This window comes from Cebus imitator, unplaced genomic scaffold (genome assembly GCF_001604975.1).
Source record: "Cebus imitator isolate Cc_AM_T3 unplaced genomic scaffold, Cebus_imitator-1.0 Scaffold172, whole genome shotgun sequence".
NCBI lineage: Eukaryota > Metazoa > Chordata > Mammalia > Primates > Cebidae > Cebus > Cebus imitator.
The window spans coordinates 3,122,910-3,135,046 of record NW_016107487.1 but is presented as its reverse complement, the minus strand read 5'-3'; the positions used below and the strand labels follow the sequence as shown (position 1 = coordinate 3,135,046).

The window sequence follows — 12,137 nt, the reverse complement described above, 5'->3', positions numbered from 1 at the left end:
AAAAGAAATACTCATGAGTTTCTTTTAAGTAACAAAAGATGAAAAGATGTAGATATGCATAGAAATAAGACAATGGAAGTTTAGGTTTCATTGGTGGCATGACAATTTTTTTGTTTTCCTTTTTATTATTTTGTTTTCTTGAAATTTATCCTTTTAGTAACAAGTAATTTTAATTTTGTTCACTTTGCATTCCTGTACTTTTCCAGATTTTGAGAATGAATGTGTATGACTTTGATAATGAGAAAAACAAGTATTTTTTCAATGCCTATTATAACAGAAGATGTGGGCCAAAGTATCCTGATCCTGGTAACCCGATGGGAAACTTGAATTTTTTTAGTTAAAAAATACAATAAACAATGATCATGCCACTGCATTCCAGGGTTGGCAACAGAGTAAGTCCCTGTATCAAAAACAACGACAACAACAAAAAAAACCTAGCCAAACAACACACCGTTTAGCTTTTGGAAAATATGTTTTTCTGAGCAATAGGCTGCTTCCTCCTTTCAGAGAAAAAGAATTGGGTAACTGACGAGAACCAAATGAGAGCCCCAGCTATTGATCAGAGTGTGGACAGCGGGGCCTGTGTGCTTCCCCTCTTGGGCGTTGACTCACACTCCTCCCTATACGGTCCTGGCCCTAACTCCATATTTCTCTATAATGCCAGATCTAGCAAGTTACGCTTTAGCAACTTGACCTTCTTCGTGATAACAGCACTTACCCTATAGGATCTTTGGGAAGATTCCATGAATAAATACATGCGAAGGCCTTAGCCAGGCGTCTGGCACATAGCAAGCGCCATCCAGATGTCAGTGCGTGTTGTGGAATGAGCTGGGGTAAAGAAACCAGCCGAGGGAGGCACTGGCCAAGACTCTAAACTCTGGGGGGAAGCAGCAGTTCTGTCTGCACTGGGGTAGGTGGGTTTGACTTTGGCACCCCTCCGGCCCGCTTTCCACATCCCACCCCTCCCACAAGACCAAATGAAAGGAAAATATCTTGGGCCCTGAAATCCCTAAGCTAAAGGGAAATGTCAAGTTGCAAACTGCTTAGGGCAAACCTGCCCCCAGTTCTATTCAAAGTTACCCCTCTGCTCATTGATATAAATGCGTATCTGATTGCCTCCTCTGGAGAGACTAATCAGAAACTCAAAAGAATACAACCACTTGTCTCTTATCTACCTGTGACCTGCAGGCCTCCCTGCTTTCAGTTATGGCTTTTGCTTTGACTTGTCCCACCTTAACCAATGTTCATCTTCCATAGGTTAGTTGATGTCTCCTGTCTCCCTAAAATGTATAAAACCAAGCTGTCAACAGACCTTCTGAGGTATATCACGAGCACAAGTCCTCAACCTTAGCAAAATAAACTTTCTAAATTAACGGAGACCTGTCTCAAATTTTTGGAGTTGACATTTTGGTAACCACAGAGGGATTCTGAGTGGAGGTACCCCTGACCTTTGACAAGTCTCCTAACGGTGCTTGGTACCAGAGTGAGTTAACTTTATGGCTCAAACCAATAGAACAATTTGCTGAGGTCTGGGAGCACCCGCTCCAGGCAATCCCAGATCTCCCCAAATTTGGTGGAGATATAAAGTTTATTTTGCTCTGCAACTCCCCCCTGCTTTTTTTGGAGTTTTGCTTGTTTCTAACAAGGAAGGCAAGTTTTCCTGCTTCCCTGACAATGGAAGGCAGGTAACTCCTTTATGGAGTTTGAGCTCGCTTCCAATAGGGAAGGTGAGGTTTTTTCCTGCTTCTAGGATGGTAGAGAGCTGTCTTGAGGCTGAGACCCATCCCTAGGTAAGTAGCTGAATTGGGGGTTTGTCTTAGCTAAAGTTAACAACCAGCTGCTCTTAATTTGTCCTTACCATTAGAGTGCTCAGTAATCATATAAGCTGTGCCATCGTTTGTTTTGCTTGACTACTTTTTGTTGTTGTTTCTGTTTTGTTGTTCAGTCTTTGCCCATTGGGTTTGATCAGCAATATCTGACTTGATCAAATCCAAAAGAAGTTCCTAATTATGGGGAACAAGGCCTCTGGAGTGGCTAAATTTCCCCCTACCCTGTCACCCCCACATACACATAAAGGGCCGGGCACAGTGGCTCACACCTGTAATCCCAGCACTTTGGGAGGCTGAGGTGGGCAGATCACAAGGTCAGGAGTTCGAGACCAGCCTGGCCAACGTGGTGAAAGCCCCATCTCTACTAAAAATACAAAAATTAGCTGGGGGGTGGTGGCATGCATCTGTAATTCCAGCTATTTGGGAGACTGAGGAAGGAGAATTGCTTGAACCTGGGAGGCAGAGGTTGCAGTGAGCCGAGACTGTACCACTGAACTCCAGCCTAGGTGACAGAGCAAGACTCTGTCTTGAGAGAAAAAAAAAAAAAAAAGTGGTATGGTGGGAGGAGAAAAACGAGGAACAAAAGGAAAAAAAAGGACGGTTTTTTTTTTTATTTTGACTGCTAAGGGGCTTTATTTGCATAACAAGGCCACCTTTTGCTAGCCAGGCAAAACTGAAAGAGCAATGCTGTAATTTTGAAATAGCAGCATCTTTTTCTAGCTGAAATATGGTAATGAGATTTAAAAAGATTTTTTAAAGGAGCTCAATGGTTAAGAGTCAGCTTAATTAAAAACTAACATCCAAGGTGTGTGTGTGTGTGTGTGTGTGTGTGTGTGTGTGTGTGTGTGTGAGTATGTTTTCTTCATTTACTTCTACTGTCTCTTTTCTCTTACACCCTCTGCTGCATGAGGGACCTAAAATAGTTTATAGTAGCCTGGCGTTTCTTAAAGAAAGGAAGAAGGTGCTAGACTCCTTTTGTGGGGAGAAACCTGTTTTTACTTATGGAACCCCAAGAATGTAAAAAGATAAGTTGGTCTCGGCTCTTAAACTACTGACTTTTATATTGTGTTATGTGTTTTGGTTTTTTGGGGTTTTTTTGACTAAAATAGTTATTGCAACAGAGGTTACTCTTACTCTTGAGGTTTTAAGCAAGAGTGTGGTTTAGACACTTAGAAATGTATTTGTTTAAAAAAATTTTTTTAAGTGCACTGTAAAAGCATCATGTGGTCTAAACTCATAATAATTCTCCCTTTTTGGAGACCCAGAATTCAGTGTGGGCTCTACCCAGAGCTCAGAGATCCAGTTAAAAAATAGGTAGTCCCTATCTAAATAAAATTGGTCTTCTTAAACCATCCTATGATAGATTTCTATAATTTTATGTTTGACTTGGCATCCATCTTTAATCTCCCTCTAGCACCATCAGACTTCTCTCTGAACCTTATCATGTAAATTTTGCTATTTAATTTTCACCTCAGTTGTTTCCTTTAATATGCAACTTTAAGGGTATTTAGCTGACAACTGCCTATGGTTGTGAGTTTATCCAGAATCTGAAAGTCTGGCCAGGCATGGTGGCTCACACCTGTAATCCCAGCATTTTAGGAGACCCAGGTGGGTGGATCACCTGAGGTCAGGAGTTCAAGACCAGCCTGGCCAACATGGTGAAATCCCATCTCTACTAAAAATACAAAAAATTAGCTGGGTGTTGGTGGCTGACACCTGTAATTGCAGCTACTTGAGAGGCTGAGGCAGGAGAATCACTTGAACCTGAGAGGCAGAGGTTGAAGCGAGCTGAGATCATGCCACTCCACTCCAGCTCAGGTGACAGAGCAAGATTCTATCTCAAAAAGAAGAAGAAGAAAAAAGAATCTGAAAGTCTAAGACAGGAAAAAAAACTTTTTATGAATGCATAAGATGTTCTTCTATTGGCATGCCTAAAACGTCTATGTATGTGTTGTGTACACTTTTCACTGCTGAAAATATAAAAAGGGGCTCTAATTAACTAAACTAAATTACTCCCAAAGTTAGTTCAACCTATACCCAGAAATGGACAAGGACAGCTTGGAGGTTAGAAGCAAGATGGAGTTAGTTAGGGCAAATCTTTTTCACTGTCTCAGTTATAATTTTACAGCAAAAGCTTTTATATGATCAAGTTGTCATATTATTATTAAGTTTTGGGTTGCTTAGGAAAAAAACATTAAATTTTTTTAAAAAATTAAGCTTATTACATACGTTTAAAATTAAGGTTACATCTCTCTGTATGTGCTTTTAATGTCCTTGTGACATTAAGTTACAGGGCTTTGACTCCTGGGTCTAAAAAGAACACCAAGTCCTGATAATTTTTTGTTTTTTTGTTTGAGACAGAGTCTCACACTGTCACCTGGGCTGGAATGCGGTGGCACAATCTCAGCTCACTGCAACCTCCACCTCCTGGTTCAAGCGATTCTCCTGCCTTAGCTTCCTGAGTAGCTGGAATTACAGTCACCTGCCACCACACCCAGTTAATTTTTTATATTTTTATAGAAATGCAGTTTCGGCATGTTGGCCAGGCTGGTCTGAAACTCCTGACCTCGTGATTTGTCTGCCTTGGGCTCCCAAAGTGCTGGGATTACAGGCGTGAACCGCTGTGCATTGCCAAGTCCTGCTAAATTTTAAACACTAACAGCAATTAAAGCCCCATCTTCAGGCCCAGTAGAAGATGCAACTCAGCCGGGCGCGGTGGCTCAAGCCTGTAATCCCAGCACTTTGGGAGGCCGAGGTGGGTGGATCACAAGGTCAAGAGATCGAGACCATCCTGGTCAACATGGTGAAACCCCGTCTCTACTAAAAATACAAAACATTAGCTGGGCATGGCGGCGCGTGCCTGTAATTGCAGCTACTCAGGAGGTTGAGGCAGGAGAATTGCCTGAACCCAGGAGGCGGAGGTTGCGGTGAGCCGAGATCACGCCATTGCACTCCAGCCTGGGTAACAAAAGCGAAACTCCGTCTCAAAAAAAAAAAAAAAAAAAAAGAAGATGCAACTCAAAGTGTAAACCGCATTCCTGAAACAACACAGGGACATAAAGCTATTCAACTCCTCAAGGCCCAGGGACTATCATGGAACAGGTGGGCATGGGAGATTGTAAGCACCAATTTTGAGAGAGAAAATAAGTTCAGTCTCTCACTGGGTGCAGTAGCTCATGCCTGTAATCCCAGCACTTTGGGAGGCTGAGGCAGGTGGATCATCTAAGGTCAGGAGTTTGAGACCAGCTTGACCAACATGGTGAAACCTCATCGCTACTAAAAATACAAAATTAGCCGGACATGGTGGAACATGTCTGTAATCCCAGCTACTTGGGAGGCTGAGGCAAGAGAATTGCTTGAACCCAAGAGGCAGAGGTTGCAGTAAGCTGAGATCGTGCCATTGCCCTCCAGCCTGGGAAACAAGAGTGAAATTCCATCTCAAAAAAATAAAAAAATAAGTACAGTTTCTCTATAAATTCGTCATTAATGTCAAAGGCACACTGATGCAAGACCAGCATATGGGCCCCCATGTCAGATTAACAAGGTTTTCTTGAAGCATTAACTGAATCATAAGTAAAGGTTATGAAAGGCTTATGAAGGTTATATTTTATTGTCAACATATAATTTTGAAAAATATAGTTAATTAGTTTCAAGCTGTTTTTATTAGAGCTTATTGTTTGGAACATTAAGTCTCCTCTCAAAGAATGAAGGTTTTTGCCTTTTTTGAAATCCTTGAGTTATTACTTTAGTTAAATGAATGATCCTATATTTATTATACCAAGAGTTTTAAAACTTTAATATTTAACAAACTTTCCAAAATCAGATGATAAATCATGTCTTTTTCTGACCTAATTAATTCATAAAGATATTAGGTTCCCTGAAGTCCAAAAATGACATAGTTTGGCTTATTTGGTATAAAAATTATACAGGAAACATTGTCAAATATGAAATGATATTTGGTTTTCTTTGGGCTGTATTTGTATAAATATCTTATTGGTTTGTATTCCAAAATTATGGGAAACTCCTGTAATTTTGATAAAACTTAGTGTGCATCATCAGTAGTAATTATAATTATATTAAATTATTATGTGTTACAGAGGTAACAAATTTTCTTGCCAATTGTGTCTTTGACTATGGCTGCCTTAAAACTTGTTGTCATCCATGGGCAATTGTCTTGTTTTAGGAAAAAAACTGAGATTAAATTTTTTTTTTAATTAAGGTTATTACATATGTTTAAAATTAAGGTTATTACATCTCTCTGTATGTGCTTTTAATGTCCTTCTGACATTAAGTTACAGGGCTTTGACTCCTGGGTCTAAAAAGAACATCAAGTCCTGCTAATTTTTTTTTTTTTTTTTTGAGACAGAGTCTCACACTGTCACCCAGGCTGGAGTGCAGTGGCACAATCAGCTATAGAACTCTAACAGGTGTTCCTAAACACAGGTTTCTGATAACCCTGGAAATTGTGACATTAGAATAGAGAAGAAAAACTTTCAGGACTCTCAGGGAGAGCTGAAATGTTTATGAATATCAAGCAGAACAGAGGTTAACTGTGTAAACTGAACTCACAGAAGACTAAAGTAACCTTTTTTACTTTTGCTTTAAATGTTGCTGATCCTTTGTTTTGTTTTTTTCAGAGTCAAGAAAAGTTTTCTTTTGTGCTATTGACAGCTTTTAACAATTTAGTATACTCCTATGAACAAAATTTGAAGCATATTTGTTTCTCTCTACCTGATTTCTCCAGAATTTGGAAACTATTTGTGAGTATTCTTAACTTATGGCAATACGGTTATGTGCATATGTGCAATAAGACTCTGTCTTCATTTTGCAACAGGACACAATTGGAGAAACTGGTTATTTTATCAAGGCTTTGACTGGAATGGTGTGCTTTCCTTTAAGGAATCGAGCTTGGTTTATTGAGCCAATAAAAAATCCCTGGGGAAACTGGCCTCATACCTTCCCTATACAGGGTTCCTGACCTCTGATAAGTAAAAGCCTGTCTCTGGCAGGCCCAGAAGCCACAAGTTTATTGTGTAACCTCAACAGGATCACCCAACTTATAGGTATTTAATAGCACATATACATGGCTAGGTTTGGCTTTAAAAAAAGGTCTGAGATTCCTTCTATGGAATAAAGTTCCATTAGAGCCAATGTAAAAGCCTAGGTAAAAATAATTATTCTTGCTGCACTGTATATAAATAATTAGGCCAAGTATAACAAAGAAAAATCAATCCTACCCTGATTTGTCTTTTGTAAAAATGGGAAACGAGAGAGAAAAATTATGTTTTGAAAACTATAGTACACCTGTCTTTAGCTTCTAGTCTTGCCTAAAGCTTTTCAATCTTTATCATTTTTCTGCCATTTGGACTGAATTCTAATTTTTCTTGGCTACAAGTCTTCAAAATAATGTTTTCAATTTTTTTCCTTCTTTTTTTCCCCTTAGAGTCACTGAAAACTGAGCTGTGCTTTCTTAAAGCCCTGAGAACTGAAGCTAGACAACTGAATCATCAGAAGAAAATATCAGCAACCTATTTAGTACCTAAGCAACTTTCATACCTGCCTGCTGATGTTTAGACTTCAGAGTAATGTGGCCTATGTCAATTTTCTTTTGTTTGTTGTTATTTTTCTCCCTTCCTCCCCCATTTTCTCTTTGTAAGACATGAGACTTCATAACTTTCGAAAAATGAACTTTCCTAATAATTTGGAACCTACTCCTCTACGAATAAACCATCCTAGCCATGAGAGGTCAGACAAAACCTGGGACCAGAGACTAAATTTCTTCTAAAATGCTTTCTCCAAAAGATTTTTAAAAAGAAAAAGGGGAAATGTGAAAGGAAATATCTTGAGCCCCCAAAATCACCTTTAGCTTAAAGAGACCATTTGTCTCTTATCTATCTGTGACCTGGAAGCCTCCTTCCCACTTTTGAGTCCTCCCACATTTGGTTTGAATTGTTTCCCCTTTCCAGATGGAACCAATGTTTATCTTAAGTATGTTGATTGGTATCTCATGCGTCCCTAAAATGTAAAAAACCAAGCTGTGCTCTGATCACTTTGGGCACATGTCCTCAGGGTCTCTTGAGGCTGTGTCATGGGCACACGTCCTCAACCTTGGCAAAATGAACTTTTAAATTAACTGAGACCTGTTTTGAATTTTCAGGGTTAACAACCTCATGCAGAAAGCACAGATTCTGATTTCAGCCAAAGGTCATCAAGCTGTGTGGGCTCCAGGGAGTCACAGAGAACAGAATCCACCCCACCCTACCCCTCCACCGTCAGCCAACAAAGATAGGATAGGCTCTCTGCTGCCTCTGCTACGAAGCCCTCCTGTCCACTTAGTGGCCAGGAAGTGCTTTCTTGTGTCTATATAGGATTTTTTCAACTGCCGTTTGGAGCTGCGCTCCTCTGCTGCTTGCCCTTTCTCTACCCCAGTACTCCAGACAGAAGTACCTGAGCCCATCTAGCTCGGTCTCCAGCCGCCTCCGCTCAATCACAAGCCCCACGGTGTTGGCAAACCTCTGTGGTGAGTGGGGCACCCTGGCAGGCAGGAGGAATATCTGCAGTGGTACAGACAAGATGCACAGTGAGGCTGCCATCCCTCATGGAGCACTCAGCGCCTCCAACATCCTGGGCGTCCCCAGCTGACTCCTGGGCAGCAGGGGGGCACTGCTCGTCCACCCTGGTTCCTCTTCTCTGTCCAGCCCCTACACCAGGGAGCCAGAGGGAATATTGGACTGTGCTGAGGATGGGGCAGCCTGGAAGAGGGAGGATGGGGAAGAGAGAGGATGGGGAAGAGGGAGGATGGGGAAGGGGCAGGTAGGCAGGAGAAGGTGTGGAGGGCAGGAAAAGGTAGGGAGGACAAGACCTCAGCCAGGGCCAGGAGAAGTGGACAGAGCGGATTCCAGTTGTGGCCACCCTTCTCTCCCCACCCTGCTGGGATCTGGCCTCACCTCTCCCTGCCGAATGACCACATCCCGGTGTTTCCCTCGCTCCAGGACTCGGAGAACCATGTCTCCCTCCAGTTGGTAAAATACCTGTGGGACAGGAAAGAGGCTTGGACCCTCCCTACTTTCTCTTCCAGGTCCTTGGCCACTGCCCAGGCCCTGAATTCTGACCAGGAAACCTGAGAAACTTTCTGAAGGCCTTAGAGTTGATGGGCAGCTCCATCACTTCTGTCCTGAGGCCTGTCTCCCCGACGCATGCCATGGACTGGAGTGCTGGGAACACATGGGATCATGTCTTGCAAGTGATGACCAGAGTACCCAGGCTGTTCAGCGGTTGCCTGGCTGGCGGGCAGGAGCTGGATGAAATGCTTACTGGGGACCGAGTGACCCAGCAGTCAAGTAGGGGACCCACCCATTTACTGTGTGCCAGCAGCTGTGCCAGGCACTTTTCTACCAGAAACCTTCACAGCAACCTCCAAAAGTATCATTAACCCCATTCAGCAGAAAATAAAGAAAGAAAACCAAGGCTCAGAGAGTAAATCAACTGGCCAAGGTCACATAGCTAGTTAATCTCCAGCTGGAGCCACAGCTTAGACCCAAGGCTGTATATGGCTCTGGAGCCTCTGGCCAGGGTGATGCCCTGGCAGGGGGTGGAGCTGTGGAGGTTGCTGGGGTAAATGGACTCGATGATGCTGGCAGCCTGGGATGGGTTGGGGGTTGTGGGGGATGGGAGCATGTGCCTCCTGTGCTCTCCTGGGGGGCTCCTACTGCATTTTTCCAATTCCATCCTAAGTCCCTTATTTACTGAGATCACCCCATGGAATTGGGAGGAAGAGGAGGAGGCAGACAGGTTTTCTCTCCAGCAGTCACACATTGCCTGGGTGTTAAAAGCTCCAGCCAAATAGTTGAAGGGATGTTATCAACAGCATCTACTAAGAGAAAGCAAGCCGAGCTCAAGGACTCGGAGAAGTGTTGCTCTGCCGTCTGCCACTAGGCACACATAGTCACAACCCTTTTGAAGGGCAATTTGGCCATGAGTGGGACGAGCCCTGGCAGTTCACACTTCTGTAGGGACCATGGGGCTTCTTGGGATGCAGGACCTTCAGTGCTAAAGCTGGGAAAGTTCTGGGTGAATCCGGATAGCTGGTCACTATACAACCTGGACCTCAGTAATTTCCCCTCAGGAGCGAGACCTCAGTTAATCAGAGACATACTGCCGCGTGGTGTACATTCAAAGCTTTTTTTCTTTTCTTTTCTTTTCTTTTTTTTTGAGATGGAGTCTTACTCTGTCATCTAGGCTGGAGTGCAGTGGTGTAACCTCAGCTCACTGCAACCTCTGCCTTCCCAATTCGAGCAATTCTCCTGCCTCAGCCTCCTGAGTAGCTGGGACTACAGAGGTACGCCATCATGCCCGGTTAATTTTTGTATTTTTAGTAGAGATAGGGTTTCACCATATTGGTCAGGCTGGTCTCAAACTCCTGACCTTATGATCTCCCTGCCTCTGCCTCCCCAAGTGCTGGGAATACAGGGGTGAGCCACCACTCCCGGCCGCAAGGCTGTTTTTAACACAGTGCATAGTTAAAAGCCCTCAGCTTGCCAGGGTGCTCTGTGCCCTTGGTCAATTCAGTTAGCCATGTGTGCCTCAGTTTCCTCATCTACAAAGCGACGGTTGTCTACTCAAAAGGTGGCTGCGAAGATGCCAGAGATACTTGACACATATGTACCCAATGCATAGTAAGCACTCAATCAGCCTCTAGCTATTAACATTCATCGCGAAAGTAATGCTAATATCATTATAGGGGAAATGGAAATATTTGATGGTAGATTCAAACATGAAACATTGTGCAGCCATTAAAAACTATGTTTTTGAATAACTGTTAATAAAATGAGACAACAGAAAATGCTAAAGATACGTTAATGATTCAAAATCATACCCAGCAGGGTTTGAGTTTGTAGCGATACAAATATAACATAGGCAGCCCGTGCACAGCGGCCCTCTGTGTGGTGCGATTATGAATGAGGTGAGGACTTTTCTTTCTATATTTCTCGTATTTTCTACAAGGAGCAATATTTGCTTTTATTATTAAAACAACCCATAGGCCAGATGTGCTGGCTTATGCCTGTTATCCTAGCACTCTGGGAGATGGCAGGATCACTTGAGGCCAGGAATGGAGACCATTCTGGACAGCATGGTGAGACCCCATCTCTACAAAAACTAGAAAAAATTAGCTGAGTATGGTCATATGTGCCTGTAGCCCCAGCTACTTGGGAGGCTGAGGTGGGAGGATGGTTTCAGCCCCAGAAGTTGAGGCTGCAGTGAGCTACGATTGCACTACTGCACTCCAGCCTGGGTGACAGAGTGAGACTCCATCTCTAAAAAACAAAAACAAACACGAACAAACAAAAACCCCACAAATATTATTTAATACAAGTAAAAACAAACCTACCAGGTCCTCTTATAGGGAGGAATTCAATATGCTCTCCTCCCCCCACCCCCCAAGCTGGGAGGAAGCGTGTGTGTGTGTGTGTGTGTGTGTGTGTCTGTGTGTCTGTGTGTGTCTAGGGTCCTTTCACAGTGAGGGAGGGGAAGAGGGGCAAAGGAAAAGTTGGGAGAGGGGAGTCTGGAGGGATCCTCTGGGCCAGATTTAAACCCTTACCAGGCAGGCTACTTGGTATTTTCTTGCTCTTGTCCCCTGCTCTGAGGCCTTCCCTGTGACGAGGGGCAGGCCTGGCCTGGAGCAGAGGTACAGATCACTGAACAGCAGAAAATCCCGAACAGCTGTGGGCAGTCTGAAAGGAATTATGCTCAGTTTGGAAGTAAATGATGTTTGGGGGCCTGGGGCTGGCTAGAAGATTAACTGTACCGGATCAGGCAGATATTGAATAGAATCTGGCTTTCTGACCTGGAAAGGCCTTTCAGGCAGGCCAAGTGGAAAGGCAAGGCGGGTAGAGGAGCAGTGCGTATCAAGCACTGACTGCACCAGGCTCTGTGCACATACTCTATGCACACTGAATTCTTCCATCAGACAGGGCCATTGTCCCCACGTGCTTAAGGAAACAGGCTCAGAGAGGTGACATGACATGCCCTGTCCAAGATCCCGGGGTAAGAGGCAAAGAATTCCAATGCAAGTTCATCTGCCTCTGGCCACCTGCACGCCCCAAGAAGCGAGTGAGGTAGGTGGAGTCTATGTGGTAGGTGTGAGGAGTGAGGGAGGTGGAGTCTATGTGGTAGGTGTGAGGAGTGAGGGAGGTGGACTCTTAAGAGGTAGGTGTGAGGGGTGAGGGAGGTGGAGTCTAAGAGGTAGGTGTGAGGGGTGAGGGAGGTGGAGTCTATGTGGTAGGTGTGAGGGGTGAGGGAGGTGGAGTC

The 12,137-nt window shown here is 43.7% G+C and overlaps 1 protein-coding gene across 1 annotated transcript in view; it reads right to left on the bottom strand.

Moving 5' to 3' along the window:
• The window catches only part of HAAO (3-hydroxyanthranilate 3,4-dioxygenase), a 24,091-nt gene that overhangs the window by 5,299 nt on the left and 6,655 nt on the right, over positions 1 to 12,137 (bottom strand). The window contains exons 3-4 of the mRNA XM_017544867.2: positions 8,777 to 8,860; positions 8,277 to 8,383 (exon numbers count right to left, since the gene is read on the bottom strand). Coding sequence (XP_017400356.1) covers positions 8,277 to 8,383; positions 8,777 to 8,860 — 191 coding nt within the window. The remainder of the gene's footprint in view (positions 1 to 8,276; positions 8,384 to 8,776; positions 8,861 to 12,137) is intronic.